At 38.0% G+C, this 24,190-nt stretch overlaps 1 protein-coding gene across 1 annotated transcript in view; it reads right to left on the bottom strand.

Annotated features, from left to right (window-relative positions):
- Positions 1–24,190, bottom strand: part of USH2A (usherin) — a gene marked incomplete at its 5' end in the record, with an annotated part of 385,998 nt that overhangs the window by 95,896 nt on the left and 265,912 nt on the right. Inside the window, 4 exons of the mRNA XM_082300920.1 lie at positions 4,346–4,567; positions 7,512–7,680; positions 15,814–16,012; positions 22,419–22,531. Coding sequence (XP_082157046.1) covers positions 4,346–4,567; positions 7,512–7,680; positions 15,814–16,012; positions 22,419–22,531 — 703 coding nt within the window. The remainder of the gene's footprint in view (positions 1–4,345; positions 4,568–7,511; positions 7,681–15,813; positions 16,013–22,418; positions 22,532–24,190) is intronic.

Below are 24,190 nucleotides of genomic sequence, written 5' to 3'. Positions count from 1 at the left end.
GAAAGGTATCACACAAAAAACAGGGCTGTGATATACTGTTACATCTACAAAGTAGTTTGTGTTTTGACGTAATTTCTGTCATATGTTGGCATTTAAAACACGTGCAAGAGTGGCCACTTTTTTCACTGCCATTTGTTGCAGCAAATCTCTCTTAGAAGTCATACATAATGAAAATTAATCTTTGAAGGTATGATCCTGCTAAAGCATTCAGAACATTTCATTCCAATCACTGGAATGACTAAAAATGGTGATGTTACTTGCATACTTTACCTTTTTTCAGGGCTGGTTCTGTTCACAGCAATCCAACTGTGATCACCAGCTCTTCAAGAGGTAAAATATTTCCTCTTGTTCACACCCTTTTTCCAAATTGTCCTAGGATTCTACCAATTTTAAACAGAGAATTAATGCAGAAAATGACTCAATTCAATACTAATAAGCAACTCAGACAGCCCTAAGGGACTTCTGACAGACAAACGAAAATTTTGATAATGAACTGCTTTTCTATTGAAACAAACAAAGCTGTATTCTTTCGCTGTGAACCTCATCTTTGTTTAACTGAATTAAATTTTTCAGCCAAGATTTCACTCACATAACAAGAAGTGACTCCCTTTCTAGTTTCTTTGGTAAACCATTACTTCTTTAATTATTATCAACCTTGTTCCAGTGTGATAAATTGCTAATTACTTAATACCCTAATCAGCGTTCATTCTTTGCACAGATAAACTGTGACAGCGCCATTAATTTAAATAGTAATTTCACTTAATGGCCAGAACGGCACACCAGATTTTTATGCAGCATTTTCTGAAGACTGCATCCATCACTGCAATATTCTGACATAAAGATGTCTGACGTGCACTAACTCACTTAGGGAGAGCAGATGTTGCAGAGCAGAGTTTGGTAGTAATTCCCAGAGTGCATCACTTCAGCATGAATGAGCTGCAAAGGCAGAGGTAGACAATCTTCTGAAACTGCATTGCATAGCCTCTGACCTTTCCTTAATTTATCACATGTAGCACTTGACTCCTGATCCTTGACACCTCAAATGTACAGTTTTAAATATGCTCCAAGAAAAACAAAATAGGACCATGTAATATTGATGGATTGATTTGCTTTCTAAAAATCGCTTTATTCAATTGCTTAAGGATCCAGAAATTCCTATAAACCCTTGCTGAATTCAGCAAAATATCAAAATGTATGCTATTTGTTTGTAACTCAGTTGGAATGTGTGTGTCATATTTTATATATTTATGTTTCATAGGCATGCAATGCATTACAGCAAAAAGAAAATCCATGGGCTGGAAAAGATACTTCCTGCTAACACTGATTTCTGTCAACAATTATTTCATGTTCATCCCCAGCAACTGAAAAAATTTATAAACCTAGCTGAGTGATGAATTACTAATTTAGTAAATCTGCAAAACCAATGCTTTCAAAAGAGAAAAATGAGTATTAAAAGGCTTAGCCTTTGGAGCCAGAATAGAGGATCAACAAAATACAGAGCCAGTGTACATTGCAAACTACTCCAAAAATCCTTGGCTCACATGTGGGTATTGCAACTATTACAGATCAGGAACCACAACAGTACAAAGCATCATCTTTCATGAGTCTGAGATGTCAGTATAGAGGCATTAAAAGCAAAAAAAAAAATAAAAACTACAGAGAGAGAAAATCCAAGAGTGGTTTCAGCTGACATTATCCTTTATAGCCAGAAATAGAGAACTTTGGATAATCACACTGCAGCAGTGGGGCTCAGGATGTGCAAGTACACCACTGCCAGCCTTTGCCGGTAGGTGTCTCTATGGTCACCCCACTAAATAAGGCCAAACAAGGGGCGAAAAAGGAAACCTAAGAAAAGAGAAATTAATAAATAAAGGGAAAAAACTAATTTGGGATGGACAAAACATCTCTTTTTGCAGGTCAGACTCTCTGGAAAAGGTATGCAATGGTAAATGAAAAAGTTCTATGATTCAAGCCCTTAAACCCACATTCAGAGCAAACCTGGGTCTAGACTGAGCAAAAAGACAGATTTTGAAGTGGTCATGCAACAAAATGAGACTGCGTACAAGGCTTGCACTTTTAGTGATCAAGTTCTTCTTGTATGTCTTTTTTTGGAAGGACTTAAAGCTCTTAAACAAAAGCTTTAAATTGTCACTAGATTTTTAGCTATGGCATTCATTGCCAAGTGCAAAACAGTGCTTCAGAAGCAATTCAGCTTTTGCATAAAGCCACCCTGTTACCTCTTCTCCTTTCAGACAATGAGATCAGCTTTCCAATTACCATATTCTTGCAAAATTCTACTTATCCATTTGCCAATGATAAGTAAATTATGTTTTTATGTAAGAGTATTTTTTCCATTAGAATCATTATAATAATTAGGATAGGGAGCAGGTAGATTTTTTGTGCCTGGCTTGTGCATTTTCATGATGTATTTAGCAAGGCTGAATTACTCCGAGAAATTAAGCAAAAACCAATTGAGCATGATCTATATGATATGATAAGAAACCACAACCTATGCTATACTTAATGCAAAAGAATACGATCTCTTTTCAACTGTGGTGCTAATTCATCTTTCAGACCTGTATTTGTGATCAGCTGTGTGCTAGCTCACAGCATAAAGTCTTCACAGAAAACCCCTGAGCGATGAAAAAAGCCACTGTTTTCTTTTTTAATAGCCAAAAAAATGTCATCCCAACCCATTCTTGAGAAAAAATAGTGTAAATGATTGAACGCTACAGGCTAAACATATTTTTAAAAGAGGGATATAAAGGTTTTTTAAATATATATATTTAAGGGGAAAAAAACTGTTAAGAATACATATATACTGAAATGAAGAACATAACTTTCATCCCAAGATACCTGTATTACACTCCTACACAACTCATCTGCCCAGAGAGAGCAGTAAAAACATAAACGCTACCCCAGCAGTTCTGTTCCAACAGCATCTGTTAATTCACTCCATTTATAAAATACATATTGACAAAGACAACTGAACTGGGACCAGGGAGATTTGATTTGGTGTGAGAAAGTCAATTCAATGTGATTTTGTTAAAGGGCTCCTGCAGGCAAATAAAAGAGTTTAAGTAATAAAGTACATAAAGAGATGTTTTATGAGCCAGCCCTGTCTTGTGGCAGCCGCACAATGCGCGGCTGTGCAAGAGGGCCTTGCTCAAAGCTGGTATTGTGAGCATGGATGCTGTAGATCAAGCACAATTAGGGATCACAGGGAGAGGGAGCTAAAATCATGCAAGCAGTGCTGCTCACAGCATACACACCATGAGTCACCACCGGAAGGGAAGGATAGCATGGAAACCACAGAAACCATGTCAGTGCTCATCTGATTAACTTGTACTGACAGCCAGCACCCAACGAGGATGCTCCTAATACCACAGCCACTGAAGAATCCAGGGAATACAAAAAATGAGCTGAAGACAGAGTTTATTTCTTGGGGAAAGGAAGAGTTCAGCCTTCAGATCTTGATTATTAGTTATATATTAAGATTCTTAGTTGTACAACTAGAGGCTCAAACTGGCACACACCATCTGTATGCCAAGCATAGCTGGTAGTAAACCTTCACTATTTCTGTGTTTTGTAACCTGGCTCCCCTTTGAGACCACAATAGTTTCTGAAGTCTTTCTGTCAGGCTGAGAAAGCCTAAGGCTGATGGGGTATAATTGGTCTATAATAACCGTGGAAAGAAAAGACACATGAAAATATCTGAATAGGTTTTGTAATAATACCTCCAATCTCTGCCATCATATAGTCACTGAGTGTTTTACGATGAAGTAAGGTTCAGATTGTACCTCTGAATGACGGAGTAATTTCCTGTTGTTTGCAAGAAATTAATGGGATACACCAGATGAGCCAGGGAGTAGTGCTTGGGATTAGTTTTCCTTAGCCTATAGAAGGTTTACCCCCATGAAAGGGATGAACACAAGGGAGGGACATAGACCACCAAGCAGATAGCATTGCAATCTTCAGTTTCCAGGTGACTAACCCCACATTTCCAGAGCAAATGGAAAATCCCTGCACTGGGATGCAGGGTGGGATAAGGTGGTCAAGCTAACTTCATTGAGAGGGGACTTTTTCCTGACTTGCATAAGGAAAGATCATTCATTCCTTTTGGATTGTCTGGTTTCTCCAGCCCCTGCAGCTTTTGCACAAAGGCAAAGAAGGGTACTGAGTGCTCAGCATTTTGTAGTACAGCAAAATAGGTGACTAAAGTGCAACAACATTTGAACAAATTGACACACACACTTTAAACCTGAGTGTGTCACTTCTGAACAGCTGGTGTCATAAGAGATTTAGAAAGATTAAGACCTTTTTTTCTTGAGGACTTCTCACTTACCTGTGAGAGGTCTGTATGCAGTCCCTTTCTTTTCATCACCACAACAGACTGAGTCCATGCTTACGACCCTTCCACCACAGCACTGCTGATTGAAACTGTCATGCAGGGATCCACCACAGCAGATTTGATTGCCTGATGTGGAGTAAGGCATTCCCTGGCAGCAGGAGTCCCCAATTCCAACTGAAACTCTGTTTTCCTCTTCATTAGGGCAGCATACTTCTCCTGTCAATATAAGAATTCAGTTATAGATTTTATCCATTTATAGCTCTTGAAATTCCTGAGAGGCTTTCATCAGATAGCAACAAGTCTGGGTTCACACAGCTTCATGTACAGAACTTACCATGTGAAAGCACGGAACTACTTGGTACTTTAGAATGCTATAAAAGTATTATATTCATTTGTCATAATGATTAAAGAAATGTGAATTCATTAATTCAGGCCCAAGACCCCGTAAGATATCAAAACACAAGCATGACAGAGACAAAGCTGAGAAGAGCAATGAAAATAATGTCTGTACATATGACAATTCTACGTTTTGCAGTCGCAGCTACACAGTAAAGAGAACACATTCTTGCTGTGTTTAACAGAACCATCAGCCTACTTATCTTGACAAAAAATTTTCTTGTCTCCTTCAAAATCATCCCAAACTTGTTTTGATGAATTAATTCACAATGCTTAAAGCATTTTTCATGTTTGAGTGTCGCTCATGGCTTCATCTCACAGAGAATTTAAGGATTAAACTCACTTTAAAAATTAAATACCACCATCACAATTGATGAACTTGGCTGCTACTTAAGCAAAATCTCAGCTTTTGCAGGAAAAGACCTTAGGATAAGACTGCCAATGAGACTGACACTGTAATGGTGGGGTGGGGTGGACTGGAATAAGCTATGGGCTATGAACAAAGTACATACTGCTATAAAGGATACAAAATTTTTGATAAATGGTAATAGTTTTCATTAACTAGTGTCTGCACTTGATCTGATTGAATGTTCTAATATTTTTATATTATTTTTCTGTGTTCCAATGTTTTCTGTGGCTCAAATGTCATTTGGAAGGAGGGAGTGATTTTATTTTGCTATTGAAGGTGGGTAGTAGAGTCGATTGAAGCATTCTGATTCCTGAATGTTAATCAAAGAAATGTGTTTTGATTTTTAAAACTCATCTTTCTCATTTCAAGCAGTATCTCAAGTTCTTTTCTTATGGAAGGTTGGGAATTAGAAACAGAGAGCTCTAAACTCAGTGCAGCTTTTGTCAGAAATAAAAATGTGCTGAGACTGTAACAGATGAGGGAGAACAGTGTTTTTCTTTCTCCCCACATTCCTTGCCAAAGTGGTGCCTGGGTGGTAGCAGCATTGTTTGTTCTGCCTCCCATCTTAGTTCTGGGAGGGATGTTTGCACTTCTTTGTGCACTACTGTTTCAGAAACTGAGATTCTGCCTTCCTAATTTGTAATCTTCATGCCTCCAAGCCCAGTGTGCTTCAGCACATCCTGAGCTATCGAGCTGGCCAAACAACATCTGGGAAATATGTATGCTTAGAGAGTTTCCTGTATAAATAACTTTATCAAATAATGTCAATAATAAACAAAAAAAAAGATGAGAACAAATTTTTAGAGTATAATATATATAATCCATCTAGGTACTTCATCATATTTTCCTGCATTCCTCAGAAGCTAATTTATTTGCTACACAGAGAAAGTATTAAAACACAGAATGTAGCTTACATCTATTGGAACTAAAACTATTTTTTTAAAAGAACTATTAGACATAGGACACAAAGGATCAGTAACCTTCTCATTAACCTCTCAAAATGGGATCCATTCCAAGCTAGGCTTGAAAATGTTCTGCCTCTGAAAACTACTATGCAGTCTTACCAGTTAATTGTTATCCTTATCAAAGAATGACCCACATTAACACTTAGCTTGAGGTTATTAGCATATTTATAAAAATAAAAAAGAAAAAAGTGACCAACAGTGTTCATGTTGCTGCCCTTTAGAGTATAGAAAAATAATACAGCAAGTATACTTAGAAAAAATTCGTTTAAAATCATATTCAAATATTCACTGTTTCATGCTTGTGGACTGCTGTCTGAGCAAGAACTACATTCAGACATAAGACATTTTGTTCCACTGTGCTTTTCTTTCTTGATGTAAACAACATTAAGCTAGTTAACACAGACCACTGGATGGGGACAGAGGTCACAGTATAATCTCTCCATTTCAGTACATTGAGATTAATGAGGTCAGCAAAATACTCTTCTAGGGTTCTTCCATGTGATAGCATTTTTCTGATGACATCATGGAAGGCATTCTAATACTGGGATAGATGAATTACTTTTCAAAAGATCAGAACTTGGGATGTGCTGAACGTGTTGGCAAAATGTCAAGCATTTCTGAGCCTACGGAATGTGTGCCAGCTTGTGAGTAATGGAAGCACTTTAGCTCCTGACCTGACAATTGTCTACAAAGAGTTATATGCTCTGAACACTGCCCCCACAAAAGGGATCTCTCCTCCCCCTTTTTCTCCCTTTCCTCGTCAACAACGACGCACCAACAAACTGGAAAACCGAACTCTGGACAGTAACACAGAAGCACCGTTTTGGCAAACTTCCCAAACCACCCCGAGAATAAGAAAAGGATAAATTACCATCAAAGTTAATGCACGTGGGAGGTATACTTTGATGTGTAACATTAGTAGAAACAAAGGGTAGACAATGTAGAAACAAGTAGAAGCGACAAAATCCAGAATATCAACACCAAATGCTAACAATTGTTCCACAACAGAAATGGCTATGGAAAATCATGTGGGGTCAAGTCAAGCAGGGAACTAAACTTCACCACTAAATTGCCTGACGGTGTTCCTATTAAGCAGAACTGCCCTCCCCATTATGCAGCACTTACTGCAATTAAGTACAGTTTGGCATAAATTAGTTCTCTGGGAAATGACCCAATCATCAGGTTTCATCAATTAAGCCTTTCTTGTATAAACAGAGTGTACTGTGTTTAGAAGGCAAAGTGAGTGCAATTTTCACTGAACACAACTCTCAAAGGCATCTAGAAATCTTGATAAACCTCACATTTATTGTTTTCATTCTCCTTGGTTTAACAAATATATCAACTTTGCTGTTTTGTTTCATTCAAGCAGTGGAAAGGAGCTGTGTCTTACCTACTAAAACTCTGGTGTAATAACCACCACAGCACTGATGTTTCGGTTGCACAGCATGTATCTGCCCACCACAGCAAACCCCTGGTGAATTAAGAATAAATGGAATGTACTTGTCTTCACAGCACTGGAAGCCAGGTTTATTGTCGTGCAGAATCCCATTACAACATACCTAGAAGTAGTGAAAAAAAAAAAAAGAGAAAATCAGTAAGGCAATATCTGTAAAACAGAACATAATGTGTTGTCTGGCAAAACAATGTATATGAAAACATGTATCCTAGTGCAGACACTAATATGACTGCAGTCAAATAAAATGTAACTTGGCTAAAATTCTGTGCCCTCCAGCATTATCAGACTTCAATAAACTACTGTGTATCTGACAGAATGCTGCTATTCTGTGGCCTTCAACCATACTGCACCTTAATAAAATAGTCCATTAATACGAATCATCTTCATGATTGCAGGCTGTTTGAGTCTCTCAATGTGGAGTAGATTGCAATATGTGGATTTAGTCTACCATCACCTGACCCTTTTTTTTTCTTCCCAATTCTTGTTTATTTTTTTTTTCTTCATTTATGATGAAACCCTTACAACTAAAAAACAGTATTTCCCAATATGAGCTCTTGGGTTTTCTTTCACATAAAAATAAGTGGAATTTTTTTCTTATTGCTTACTTATGACCACAGTTCTCCAGACGAGGTTATCTCAAGAGAATAGTAGTTATATAAGAATTTTTTTTAAAATAAAATTTATATGGAAATGGATTTTGAAAAGGCCTTTTAACTGTGGACTTCTTTCTAGGTGCTGTCAAGAAAATTATATGCTTGAACAATCAAATAATTATTTATACACTTACTCCTGTGTCAATGGAGTAGCAAACTGAATACCCAGCAAATCACACAGCACAGCCAGTAGGATAACCATAAAAATGGTAAACTTGGAATCTTTAGTCATTGCAACTTATACCAGCTTCTTGCAGCTAGACATGAAATGGAGTTGGCAGGAGAGCACAGATATTAGAGCAGAGTTCCTCCTTTGTTTTCTTTTGAAATGGACCTCTTCCACTACTGACTTTTACCATGTCCTAAATCAGGTTAGCTTGGCAACAAAGAAAGGAAGTGTTCCTCTGAAGGATCTTTTGTTTACTTAGGTACTTTAACTACTACCTTAAAAAAAACTTTTAAAAATGTGTATTAATAGGCTCAGGGCATCTATTTGGTATTATAATTATAATGTTAATAAAAATATATCCACACAAAATATTGTTTTTCTGATGTCATAAACTCTCTTTGACTTCAGATGGATGATGCTTTGTTTTGTTCACTTTTGAATGGCCATTATTCCATCACCCTTGGGAGTATTAGGTTAGGTTCTGAAGCTGCAATTTACAATACATAAACAACAGGTAACCCACAATTAACATGAGGTAGGACAGCAAAGGTTCCTGTTTCCTCATTATATTTTTAAGTTTTATAACCTTATATGCTTTGAATTGTGACACTTTTCAGCTTTTCCAGCACACTTTCTCCTTCAGCACCTGTTTTACACTACCAACGTATCTGAAATTTGTCCTTTCTGTTCAGGAATTTTGTATCTCTGTAGGCCTTACTATATTATTTTGCTGTCCACTTTGTCACTGGTAATATAATCCGATCTATGAATTTAATTAACCTACTGTTCTTTCTTCCAGATCATTAGCTAAGATGTCAAATAAAACTCTGCTTTACACCTCTTCCCTGGTTCCTAGCTTTTGGATATTTTGTAATGACAGGCATGCACTCCAGACTGAGTTTTTCTTCATTTACAATTGGCTCCAAAGAAACCTAAAAGTTTACCTGGTCTCTCTGTATTTCCAAGTCACTTAAAGCATTCTGAAAAACACAAACCCAAGTTCTCTTGTGCCACTTTGCTCAGAATAGATCACCTTTAGCAACAGTTCTTGACATTTGTAAAAATGCCCTGTCTTATCCGTTTTACTGCAACCTGAGCTTGAGACACCAGTCGGAAATTCTGTACCTGCCTGAATGAAAAAAGGCCAAATACATGTTCCTCAGGCATTCTTGGTCCCAATTTGTGCCACTCAGGATTGTCTGGTGTCTCCCTCTGTGATCTGTCTGGCCCAATACCACCTCTTCTTTTCATGTATTTCATTTGTCATCCCATTTTTCATTTTTCATTCTTTTTAGTGATGGCCACCACTCAAATTTCACCTGAACGCAGTCTTTCCACCTTTCAGAGAAAGAAAGTTGCACATCTTTGGCTTTATCCAGGCTCAAATGCTCGAGCAGTCATTTTGCTTTCCATGAGATGCTTCTGGTTTTAAGAAATGTCACTTCTCTCGTGAATCCTCCGTAGAAAGGGCTGCTCTGTGTATTCCACACCAACACTGGGAGAGCCATTTTAGTACTAACTCTACAGCATTCAGTTTGAAACACTGCTTGTAAGATTGCATTATTACTGGTGTCTCTCCTTTTCCTCCTCAATTCCCACACAAAATCCTCCAGATTTTCCCCACAAAATCTGTACATCCAGATGTGTTACAGTAGTTTCAGCAGCTACTTTCCCTTGTTAAAACTTACATAAGAACCTCAGTATTTCTCCACAACCTATAGAGAGTTTCCAAAGAGGGGTCCAGTCAGTTCTAAAACACACTCAGACCCTCATCTGGCATTGCCAAGTGATACAGTTGGTGCCATTATTATGTAGTTTCACAACATCCTCTGCAGTCAGCTGTAAATTGCTAAAGAACACTTTTTTGGCAGTCCTCTAGAGACACTATTTGCATCGATATTCAGCCCAAGGATTCTGCATTATCAATCCATAAAAAAACCCAAACCCATTCAAGTAATGCTAAACTTGCGTCATAGAAAAAGAAGAAAATCAGATGGATTGAAAGTTACAGTGGCAAAAGGTTATTATTAGCTCATCCTCTTACATCTAAATGTGACAGTCCCAACTGGGTGGTGCTATCCTGCACATGGAAGCAGAAGCCTTGGAGTGAACAAATACGGTGCCACCAACATTTCAGGCAGGTAGGAGATCTCACCCTTGTAAAGAGGGTCAAATGCTCAACATACACTTGGTAACCAGAAGATCTTTACTCTCTATGAAGATGATACAAGATTTTCATCCTTAGCTGTCACAGAAGCCCTTAAAAATATCAGGAACCTCACAAAGGAGCTCACAAATCAACCCTGTCATTCTCTTCCCACCCAAGCACATAGGGGGACTGTGATCCAGGAGCACAGGGACTGGGAAGGGCTGGGCACAAAGAAAGGCTTATTATGATGCCTGAGAAAGGCCCAGTCAGCCATGACACTAGCACTGAGTAATGAGATATCAAATCTGGCAGGCAGGCTTACACAATATTGTAACAATTTTTAAAAATACTCCAAACTTATCTATGCAACTCTCTTTTAATTACAAGTGTGTCATCCCTGATCCCTCTGCTTGCTGAAGACTTTGCTGAAGGATATTATCTGGCCTTATGGACACATGCCAGTTGAGCTAAGACTGATTTACTCAAATAAACAGATGTGCTAGGCAGCCATGTTTATCCTTCTTGTCAAACGCTTGCTGCCAGAGCCACTTTGTGAAATAGCAATTCACAAAACACTCTCAGGAATTCCTATTAGCTACAGGAGTTCATTAAAAATTTCTGCCTGTGGAGCAAACACCAGAGTAATGATTGACCCATCATGTTCTCATGTGAGAGGGAATATTTTAAATTAGCAAGGCTCATTCTTATTTTACTTAAATTATCTCTGAATCTATACAGACACCCTTTTTAGCTAAGCATACTTATAAATTTCTTTTCTCAAACTGTTGTTCTCTTTTGGTAATTGATACAGACTTAATCTAAAATCCATGAGCAGAAATTATTGTTACTTTGTTACAAATCACTACATATGATCTTCCTAAAATGAGTTTAATTTCCTGTGTTTCAGGTGTGTTACAACCAGAAGTGTGATATTTTTAAAGGTTCTCTAAGCCTTAAAGAACTTGAAAAGAATTTGCACAACATTGCTAACATTAATAGTAAATTTTGTATAAATATTGATGGGATACCTTTCACCAGTGTCAAGATGTGTTACATTTTATTGCTGGCAGCTTTTGAAGCTGGCCGTGAAGCGACCGTTTTGCTCCTCCTGTCCTTAAAAAAGAGTCCTGCTGGTGTTTTTAATAAATGGCACATTAATTACAATGAGTAAAGGGGTAAGCCTGTACTTCCTACTAATGTCAGTTATATTTGATTAGTTCATTAACTGCAGATTGATACAGCTTGTTGCACCTGAAAATAAAAAGTGCTGAAGCTGTGTTAACACCTTCAGTCAGGACCCTTTTAACCACTGATGTTCATACTCACAATGCAAAGAGAGCAGAAATTATTAGCCTTTATGCCACTCCTTTAATTACATTTTCACTGTACCTGTCTCATTATTTTCAGAGTTCACCTCAGGGTGTCAGTAACAACAGACAAACAGTTCGGTAGCTCCATGGATAATGCAGGAATGCCTTCCCTATTGATACTGAGATGATGCTACCTGATGGGTGAAGCTCAGGCACACTCCCTTAATTGAAGTACCTCTGCAATCCTCATGATATGTGCTCTGTAAGCGGATGTCTCTTTTGAGACTTCACATATGGGAAGAGTTATGGATCACATCTTACTGAAAACAGCTACAGAAAGACTGACAATTTTGGCAACTTGAAAATACCCAAGCAGCACAGTTTGTTACTGTAAAAGGTACACGGGACACAGGGATCTTCCTGGCAGCAGACAAAATTCAACATCACAGTGTATTTTCAGCTCCTCTGCAAAAATACACACACAAAAATATTTCCAAATTCTTTCTGTGCTCAAGAAATAAATCCATCCAAGTCTGATTAAACACCAGGGTAAGGATACTAGGCTCAACAACACGTTAGCTTTAGTTAAAATAACAACAAATCCTCACACTGAAGCAGAAAACTGGATAAAAACTAGAAAGAAGAAGTAAGGATCTGATGCAAACATTATTTAGGATGGGAAGAATGTTTGGTCTTCACTGGGCTTAATATCAGGCCTGCATGAGCCCATGAATGTGCATGTACACATGTCCCTCCTAGTGAAAAGGTCACTTGCCCTTTTAGAGAATCCCCAGAAGGCTCAGAGCAAGTTGGTTCATTTGCAGAGCACCGGATCCCAAATGCAGCACACACAGCAGTGCAGCCGGGCTGTTTTTCCACTGCCTTCCACACAGAGCTGCACCACTTGTCTGCACCCAGCTCAGCCAGTGTTGGAGGAAGAGTCCCTGCATCGCACTCTGCTGCACACTGACAATACACCCTGGTACTTCTTTTACTGGAGTGGATTATATTTTGGCAATCTCTTCTGTAGCTGAATCATAACAAATCCCTCTTTTTCTGCAGTGCCTTACAATAGCAAGCCGATGATGCCAAATGTAATCCATAAATCCTTAAGGAAAGATTAGTAAATAACCAAAGACATATCTTGAAATAATTTTTGTACAAGAGGTCTGGTTTTCCTCTCACTTCATACTCATGAGTTCAAGAAAATTTCAAGAGGGAAATTAGATCCAGTTTTTGTCTTGTAAACAAGGTGCAATAAGTGACCTGAGCAAAAGTGAGAACTCCACAACCTATTTGTCTATTGGATCTATTTATATACAACTGCCTGCTTCTGCTGACCAGCCTATCATCAAATGAACCAAAAACTTCATTCTAGATCTGAACATTATTTAAGTTGCTCAGCATTTGATTCTCAGTGGTGTCTCTTCACATTTGGCTGTACAATGAATGGTGAATGGGCCAGGCTGGATGGGACTTTGAGCAACCTGGTCCAGTGGAAGGTGTGCCTGCCCATGGAAGGGGGTTGGAACTAGATGGTCTTTAACTCCCTTCCAACCCAACTTCCAACTCCCTTCCATTCTTTAGTTCTATGAAGTGCAGCTGGCACTGGGACAAGAGGCTTTTGGAACAAGTACACACTGGTCAGTGCTGCTTTTCACTTCTGTCCAGCAGACTAGCAAATCCAAGGACCACAAACACCAGCATAAAGCCTGACAGTGATTTCTATAAAAAAATGAGAGAGGACTGCCACTGCCTTATGCTGTCCCTGTCAAGTACTCCAGTTTAAAAGGCTCAAAAGGCACCAAGAGCTCTGTAGATGCCTCTTACAAACATTTTGGATGGCTAGTGAAGATACATATAGCAAACCAGACCAAGCATTGGGAGAAGTTTAATCAATTCACCCACAAAAATTACCCCCATGTCATTTTATGTATGAGTGCTTCAGTTTCCTGTGGACCTTCCAGTCATTTATTATATATCCATTACTTAACAAATAGCACCCACTCCTAACCACAGGCTCAGAGAACACAGAGAGACCATTTGAACAATGTAATGCAAAATTAATCAGAAAAAATTAGAAAGCCAGGGAGATATAAAAAAAAATTAATGCTCTCCAAGCTCAAAGTTATCATAAATGTACAAAGACTGAAAAAATAAAAATGAAAAGGAAAACTTCTAAAACTAATTTAATATAAATTTGATTCATGCACATGCCAAGATGTAGTAAAAGTCTACCGTGCCAGAAACCTGAAATAAATAATTTTACCTTTAGAAAAAAGGGCTGCCCATAATTCTCTTGTGAGATTCCAGAAATACTTGTATTTAATATAGTATTGCTTTTGAGGGAACTCAAAAGCTAAGCTGTGTTGGCTGGAATAATTTATATTTTGATTTGAACCCCTCAAATAACTCACTCCCTTAATTACTGTCTTGTCTGACAGTGAATCTTGTGAATACATATTGTTTGCTTTAGTCACAGAACATGTGATGATGTCTTTGACAAATAGAGACACTATTTCATGACATTAAATCTTACTTTCAAACTAAGAGTTTTCTACCTCATTTGTCAATAAAAACCATTACAGACTCCTGCTATGCTATTGATCCTACTCCTAAACAGGAACTCATATGAAGATTAACCTGAAAATAGCCATAATTTAAAAATGCATCTAACAAATCATGATAGATCCCATTCAGAGTTGCTCATCATTGTCATGTAACAGCTAACCACTTGTAGCTGAATCTAAATAGATTTTTTTCTACAGAAGAATCTGGTCTTTAAGCATTAAACCAAGGAATAATTTAAGACGGAGGAAAAAAAACCAGCAAGCCAGGTTAAGAACCACCATTTGCCATGCAGGATTTGAATGATTCCCCACACAGCAAGCTGTTTTATAGTTTTGCCAGCATTTTTCAAATTCTACATACAGCTAGAAATTTCCTGTGGCCTTTCAGTGGTCAAGTGCAATGACTTTATGCAAAAGGAGCCGTATGAGCTACCATGTATGTACAGGGGTTGCCCTTTCCCACACACAGAATCCAGCACTTTCCCTTGTTAAACTTCATAAGGTTGGTGGTTGTCCATCTCAATTTGCTCAGATCTCTCAGCAGGGCCTCTCTGCCTTCGGAAGAGTCAACAGCTCCTCCCAAGTTGGTGCCAATTGCCCCAAGAATGATGCAAAAATACATACTGAGATCTAGGTGTATCCACCATGTGATTTGTCACAATGGGATTGTGTCAGTGGACTCAAGAGGTGACACTCCTCAAACTTCATTACACGTGGCTTGTGTGATTTACTTGGGAACACCTATATAGCCTGAATTCTTGGGATAAACATCTGCACTAGACACATGGAGCAAAGCTTTCTGAAGGGAAGAAACTTCATATACGTGCTTGTGAAGTGAGGTGGTCCACGTAGTGGTTGGGAAAGCAAAATCCCCATCCAGACCTGCAACATACTTGAAGGGTTTTTGAAACACAGGTTCCTGTGCAAGGAATTTCATTCACCTGTATTAAAATGACTTCTACCCTTAACCAGCAGGTAATAAATGAAAACAATCTGGAGATTCACTTCAAAACTGCACCAAACCAAATAAAAACATTCATAAATGCTTACCAATTCATTTCTCTTAACAGAAGAAATGAGGTCAACAAACAAAGACTTAAACAGAATCACCTGTCATCAGCTGACTCACAGACAGCTATCCCTGTATGAGCTCTAACATCCACATTTGATTTTAAAGAGTTTCAAGATACTTTAAAATCAAGGCTCTGAAAGGTATCCAAAGAAGCAGAACCCTCCACTTCCTTTCCTCTGATAACTGGAGAGGTTTGGTTTACACACCTATTCCTAAATTTTTTTTAGGAATTCCTAAAAATTCCTAAATTTTGGTTTACACACCTATTCCTATTATTTTTCATTATATACATAACTTAAGAATATAGAAGTACCTCTGACTCTGGATGGTAACACACTTCTCCACAGATATTTTCATCCTTTTTACATTCTAATGAGATGCACATTCTATTACGTTTGCTGCTCCTTGGAGTCTTTGATGAAGCACACTTCTGCCACGCTTTACGTAAGAGTTCATACCCCAGGATAATGCCATTTGGCTGTCCTGGAGATGCCCAGTTGATTTGAAGAGATCTGCAATAAGAAAAATCAACATCTGTTCAACTTTCGGATGTATTTATGTCTCTATAGCTACTTACATTAAATGATTAGCATATAATAGTTCTTCTTTGCACTAGTTCACACGAAGTGAAACATTTTGAAGTTCCTAAAATGTTCTGGATAACAAATTTCACAGGTGTTTAAATAACCAAAGGTATAAAAGTTTTTAAAAAGTGTCAATATGTGCTAATACTCCAGGAAAACAAATCACACATGCAACCAAAGTCCTTAAATGTTGCTGTTTAAATGACATCTCATTCTCACTTCTGGAAGCTTAAGTGTAATAAACTTTCTAGCATTTTACTCCTTTCATTTCAGTGGTAGGAGAAAGGACACAATATGCCTTTCCTGATGCATAGCTATTGTCAGCACCAGTGTGCCTGTTCCTTTCTCAGACAGGAACCTGGTAGAGGCTGGGCAGTGGGGGGGCTAAAGGCCATCCCTTTCCCTCTGTGCTGTTCCCAATGCAGCTTACTCACACTGTGCTCAGCCACCATTTAGAACAGGCTTGTCTTAATCTTGCCTTATGCTTACTTAAAAAAAAAAAAAAAAAGAGTATGTTGCTTTGAGATTTATTCTTCAGCACAGAATTAAAACTCCTTACAGCATCAGTAAGCACTAGTTCCCTTCTGTACTTAAATATTTTCATTGACATAAAATTAGAAGTAAAAACCAGAAGTGCTTATCATGACTAAGACTCAAGACTTCTGACTGAGTGCAAAAGTATTGCTGCAGCAGCCTGCAAAGACTGTCTGTAAAACAAAATTCTGTAGCTGATTTCAGGTTTGAGATCAGACCATCACCAGCTTAAGGAAGAAAATATCTTAAGGGATATTGTTAAATCATGTTCAGTTGTAGCATGCCTCTCACCACTAAAAATGTGTGAGCTATTTCCTCAAAATCTCACTAAGTATTACAATAAACTAAAAAAAAAAAAAAAATGAAAAGGGACATTTGAAACAAAAATACAAATTTTCCACTGATATTTCAAATGAATGCTTCATTTCTTGTATAATCACTGTGGAGTCTTGCATAAGACACAAATTCCTTTCACTGTGACTCTTTGGGTAGAGAGAAGGAATCCCAATGCTACAGGTAGATCAATAGGAGGACTGACAACACTGCATAGTTAGGCTCCAAGTACCTCTTTTTAATCTCCATGTCCCAATTACACAGTCACTGTCAGAATGCCAGTGACATCAGAAATTAGCATTAATTTAAAGTGAAAACGCTACAGTGAAACAGCAGCTGCTGAGATAAACTTTGACATCTTAACAGAATAAAAATAAGTGAACAATTATTTCACTTCCTTGAGGTATAAACAGAGGAATACACACAGCAATAAGCCTTTGCAGAACAGGAATTAATGTCACCTATGAGGGAATAAATTCATAGGTGGCTTGTAGAGTCACCATAATCATTCCAAGGTCTTCATCTGAACCATAGATTTAATTCCATATTCCATCCATTGCTATTTTGTATTCTCTACCTACTCTACCATGTACATATGAACTCATACACAAATGCACTCACCCACATTTAAATAATGTTACACTTAAAACTGGAAAAGCAGGAAAATACATTGTACAAACTTCAGGAAATAAAGGTAAAGAGAAAAGGAAAAGAAGGGTAGTACTTTAACCTTTATAAATGCCATTGTAACTCTTTCCTGGTCTTTGCACAGAATAGCTCACAGGAGCAAAGAAAGCATTCCCAGTCGTATTTTTGAATGATTTGCTTTCTCCAAGTTTCATTCAGACCCTCATGAGTATATTTTCAGAGTATTGTGCCAGCTTTTTGCAGATTTTCAAGTGATATTTCTCTCTAATATAATTTCAAATTAGGCCTAAGAATTAATGCAATGATTCAAACATTTTGCCCTTTCTGCAGAGCTCAGCATGTATTGCTTTCCTTTAACAAGCAATCCCTTTATTATTATTTGATAGATACACATTTGGGGTGGACATAGCCTGATACCACGCAAACCTGCAGCTGAACAAGGAAATTGTGTGGAATGGGAATTCACTGACCACTGCCAACGAGGTAAAGCTCAGTATGACCTTCCAGACCCGGCTCCTAGATAAGCAGACTCCTTCACAATTTTAGGGGTGTTTCAGTTATGCCTACACTTGATGTTTGCCACCCATGGCAAATTGTGGAAACACAGCAAGAGCAGTGCATAGCTCAGTTTAAAAAAGAACAGCAGGGTTTTCATGGGACTGCAGAGACTTTTTGACATCCCTCATCTGAAGGCTGAGCTGAAAACCTTCTTGAGCAGGTGCAGATTTAATGGGACATGATGGGCACTTTAGTGTGCAGGCAGCTGTGTCACATGTGGTGCATCTGATACAGCTGCAGGAACACGGGGACAGAGCCTGCCCGTCCTCTCCTTCTATCCAGTCACTCCCTGTGGGATGCACTGGAGTTGTGTCTGTCCTCGGAAGTGCCCACAGCCTGACCTACAGAAGCAGACTCACAAATTGTAGGCACAGACAAAAAACATGCAACACCTGGCAGGTGGGGTATAATCCTTGTCTGCACAGAGAACACTCCAAGTGTCTGCCCTTTTATAATAGTTCCAATGCCAGATGAGTCCCACTGCTGTCACTCAGGTGAAAATACTGAAGCAGGCAAGGCAGCCTCGCCAGGTTCACAGAAACAATCTGCTTCAGACAACAAGGTCCATGAAAGCACTTTCGAGAGATAAACAGTTTCAAACTGATCCACGAAAGTGTATTTTCTTTTGTGAAAGAGAGCAAAGTGAAATCATTTGGCTCAAGGATGTAAAGACAATTATTTTTGACATTTCTAGGTAGAAATATTTTTTTTTAGAAATCCATGAAAAATAACAGTATTTTTGAATTTTGATATCACTTCAGATATATTTTGATAAAACACTGTGGAAATAAAATTCTGGGGTTTTCCTGCTTCATCACCAGCTCCAAGTGCCCATAAGGCAGAAAAGGACTCCTGACTTCAATTTTTTTTTCTCAACACAGTATTAAAGGTTTAACAAGGAAGATTAAAGATATATCAAGGCCTCATTTCAGAATCTTGATAATGAATGTTCCGTTAGTCTCATCACATGCAAGAGTTAAAATCAAAACATCAAAGATTCAATGACTTTACCTTTAGGAGCTGGAAGCAAAACAAAAAACCCCACAAGATTCACCTGACAGTCTTAAGATAGGGAACACTGCTATTATTAATGACTAATGGATAAAATACTTCCCTCATCAGGAGATCACACATCCTGAGCAACTGCTGCAGCATTATTGCACAGGAGTTAAGTACCTGCTACATCGTGGATGCAGGGCTGACATAATTAGAGAGGCAGTATGACACAGGCCAGACAGTCTGATAAATGGCATCATGCTTCTGTTGTTGCTACAAACTTCCTGAAGAAACCTTTCCGTGATTCGTGTTTCCCATGACTAGAGCAGGGAGAGCGATCAGGTGTCTTCTGGCTCTCTGACCACCTCCCCAGTATGGAAAATCAGACTTCCTGATCTTTAGTTACCAATATCCCCTGGGTGAAATCTGCACTACATTTTCTTCTCTTCCATTTGTCCAGCAATTAGACCAATTTAAAGGCTTTTTAACACAGCACAGCAGTTTGACACTTTCATACTTGATGTCCTTTAGAACTCATGAACAAATACCATAATCCCAATAATTTGTTGCTGCGTTCTGTCCACTTTTTTTCTAAAATCTTTTCAAGACCATGTTCATTTGAAATAATGCCTCCTCCTCATTCACCCACAAAGAGCAACTGATATAGAAACCTTCCTAAGTCCCGTGATACTGAACACCAAGCCAAAGAACCCACCTAACTCTTCTCCCATGGCCTTATCTGCTTTGAGCTTTCCATTACATCCTGACCAGGGTTTCTGGTTCCTCCCCAAGGTGCTTAAAGGGCCCTCTCTTCATGAAACCATGAAGGATTTTTCCTAGATTCCCTAAATTAGGCTACATGGTATTTTCTGAGCCATCAACCTTTGAATTAGGCATGCAACAGAATTGCTGGATACAAGGAAAAAGAGAAAGAAGAGTGTTTTAAAGCAGAATGAAGTATTTTCCAACACATCATGAGAATTAAATCCACTACCCAAACTTTCAGTCAGCATCCACCTGCATTCAGTACTCAGAGAATTTCTAAATTGTGCAATAAAATAAAATGCTTGTCTACAGAGTCAAATCCTGAGGTCCTAACTAAAAACAAAACAAACCAAAAGCATACTTGATTTCAATGGCATCTGTTTCTACCTAAACATGGTCAATGCAACCTCTCTCCCAAAAAACCCTAAATGCAAGCAAGAAACACAACAAACCAGAACCTGACTTAGGACTTCAGGATTGGGTCCCATACTGTGTTCTGTTTGAAGTTTGGCATTATAAAATAATTATATCAGGACTGCGACCTTTTGTGCCAAGTTTCAGCCTGAAGCTGAGTTATTAACTGTAAGGGGTGGAAAAGTAAGGTATTTATAATGGCTCTGGTGGTATAACCTTCATTAGAACAGTGTGGATGGAGCTGCTATCAGAAAGACTTCTAAGTTGGTGGGTGAAATTATAATTTCTGTCATGTAGCACCTTGAGGCAAATTTTAAAACAATTATTTGTGAATGCTACAAAGACATTATCCTACAGCATTCTCATCAATAACACAGCCCCCCAAACTGATTCAGAAGAGGGAAAAATGCCATGATTCCAATTAAAGACAATAAACTGCACAGGCTTTATTATAACTCAGGTATCCCATGAGTCTATACTCCAGAAAAGCCTTTTTTCACTCTCTGATGTATTGAAGATATGTATTAAAATATCCTCTTGTCCACACAAACTGGGGAGGTTTTTTGCCCAAGCTTTTTCTTTTATAGAGGATAAATAAGCAAAATTCATATGCAGCCCAGCACCTGCCAAGGCTGTCAGCTGTAGTGTTTGTCATATTTCAATCAAAGCTGAAGCCAGCCAGTCATTTTTACACTGCACAATCCCTACATACTCGAGGACCAGAATTAATGAATTAGCTATTGATTAAATTCCACTCTAGCAAATCCACCGTGGCAAATAAATGAACTACCCGGGGCACATGTAGGCCACGGCCAGACATGTCCGGGCAATCGATCAGTAGTTAGTATTCTTTTGGGATATAAGAACAGCTGATGGTAATATGACATGTAGGAAAAGGCAGTGTAGAAACAGAGTCTGTTTCTGGCTGAGCAGATTATAAAGTAGGAAGGCATTTTTGATCCTTTTGCATTCATGTGTTATGACATATTTAGTCTATATATAATAGCAGAAACATGCATAAGTGTTTGCAGTACAGACAAGTACAGACAATACAGACAAAGGCATACATAAGTTAAAGCCAAGGGCAAAAGATGAGACCCTGAACTGAGTTCTTATCATCAAACAAGACTTGACTATATCTATATGTGTGACAGAAAAATAGCAAGCTTAATTTCACCCTTATAACAGAGACAAATGCTCAATTCAAGCAAAATATACAAATAGCAAACAGGAAGCCAAAGTCCTTAAGAGACTGGAGAAGCAACCCCGTTCTGCAGGCCATTTCAGAAGGCTCAGATGGTAGATACTAGTTATTTTCTATAGCTTTTTTTTTTTCTTTTGATGAAAAAAATTCTGCTAATAAGCATATTCCACCAGAAGTGGAAAATCACAGGAATGCTAACACAGACACAGGAGGTTAACTGCTTTATTGTTGGTGTGATTCTGAAAAATGTGTTTGCAAGTTTAGTTTTACTTTGTCTTTGGAAGATATTAACTCCCAAAGAATCACTGAGTAAGTTACTATTTGGCTGCTTCTAAGGACTGCAGATTTGATGCTCTCTTTACAATTAGGAAGTTTGCCCATGCCCGTGGATGTAGTGTATAGGCAGATTGCAAACAGTGGTTCAAGGAGACATAGATATGCACGCCTTTCCAGATAGCTTACTAATTCGTACTGCTGTGATAGGTGACTTTTTTCTTACCCAGAATTATTCTAAGTTTCCATTATCAGCATCGCATTGCTCCCTGAACATTAATCTTCCTCTTCTTAACTGACAGAAGAATGTGATAATTTTCATTCCACTACACTTCTTCTCCTAACTATTTCCACTTATGCCTTATTTATTATCACAGCACAATGATACCCAAATGGGTATATACAATCAGCCAAGGGTGAGACTTCTTTGATTGATCTTTCAGCACAAAAACTCCAAGACCAAAGATAACAACCACTAAAAATGTTTTCAAAGTGTATACTGAATTCTTTTATGCACCTTACTCAATTTTGAGAAGACAACTTTACATTCTGGTCCCCATTCCTGCTACAAATCTCCCTGAGACATGAAAGCCACCTATAGCACAGTACCTTGAGCCAATTATGTGAATAATGGGTGCTGACAGCTGCTTTGGCTCATCTTCCACAGTGGTGATCTGGGTCCTGTTGCTCCTCACGCAGGCATACACCGTGCAGGCTTCAATCTGATGGAGAGGAACATGAGGTTCACATACTCAGCTGCAGGAATTTTTCAACTCCGCTACATGTTCAGACTTTCTCTTCACCCAAGATGGAATTCTTTCCTATTTAACAGATTCCATACAGCCAGGAAAATACTGCAGCTTTGAGATAAGTATATCTGCCAAAGATATACTGCACTGTATCACATTTTCCCACACCGTTTTCAAAAGAAGGGTATATGCAGCCCTCTGGCATTAATTACTGTTTTCTATTAAATTATCACCAAAAGAGTTGCAGTGAATTTGTTTTTTTGCATGTATATGTAAACCCTGGTACACAATACTGAGTAAAAACGTGCTTTCATCTGAGGCCTTCAGTAAGGTTTCTATTCCTACCATATATTCTGACATAAAAATAAAAATATTTTTTCCTTAGTGTTCTCTATACCTTCATGTCTATTCTGTAAATTAAAAGTGAGAAATGAAAATAGAAATCATACCATTTTTAATGGAAAAATGCCACAGAAATAAATTCTTATTCCTTCAGTTCCTGGGATTAAACTAAGAAGGGGCGAAGTGAAATAGGTAGTGAAGGATCATAACATTGTTTCTGCATTGTCAACACTGAAGTTACTCAAAAATTTAAAAAAGCATGAAAATGAAAATAAAAATAATGCAGTAAGTTTACCAATGAGATGCACATGCATCCAAGATAGTATTGTTTCCCGGAAAAGAAGAAAAAGAATCAAAAGGAAAAAAAAAATAAAGACCAAAAACCAAAAATATTTTGGTTTTACCTATCACATTGATGCAAATATAAATACTAGCAAAGCAGAAGAGAAGAATAATTAACATCTCAACCAACAGAAGGTGGCCATGGCAAATTAATATAGAAGGTCTATAAGTGAGGCAGTACACTGAATTTGCATTGTTATTGAGAAAAGACAAATGTGTTTCCAAGTGGCATTCAGAAAGTCATGTGTGTATTCATGGATGGAGGTTTGCTGCTTCAGAGGGGCTGGAACATAGAAATCTGTTCCAGTGTGCCTGTCTGTGATGTTTATTTATGGCATGCAGTACCTGGCTGCAAATTTTCAGAATGAAGTATACACGGTACTACTAAGTTTGTCTCATATATAATAATGTAAACCAAAGCTTCATGAAATAGACAGGGATAGTTACAATTAAGTGTCACAATCCATTTCTTGAATATATTAATATAAAGTCGGGACAGAAAGAATTTTTTAAAATTTTTATTATTATGTTTCTGCCCACAGTATTTTGCCTTTCACTAGATATCTGACTAGAGAGGCAGAGAGAAAGGGAAAAGCAAAGAAAAAATGTTGCATGTATTAGGACCATAGAAAGTACTATGATGATTTCAGAGATCAGCTCTGCTTTCTCCTCAAAAGGATAAGGAAAAAAATTGATAATGGCATGTCAAATGCAACATCATTATTTCACTGTACAGATATATCATGCATGCCTGATGTTTCTTAAACAATTGTAATTTTCTTTTAATGAGTAGGAGTAGAAGCTTTGCCTCCTTGTAATATATGTTGGGGCTTTGCTAATGCTGAAGCACAGAGCATTTAGGGGAAAGTAAATGGAGTTTTGACACTTTGAAAAAAGAGATAATGGAAATTTATGTTATGAAAAGCGTACACAAACCAAAATATGCTA

This window comes from Coloeus monedula (genome assembly GCF_965178545.1).
Source record: "Coloeus monedula genome assembly, chromosome: 2".
NCBI classification, from domain to species: domain Eukaryota; kingdom Metazoa; phylum Chordata; class Aves; order Passeriformes; family Corvidae; genus Coloeus; species Coloeus monedula.
This window is presented reverse-complemented; position numbering and strand designations above follow the sequence as displayed.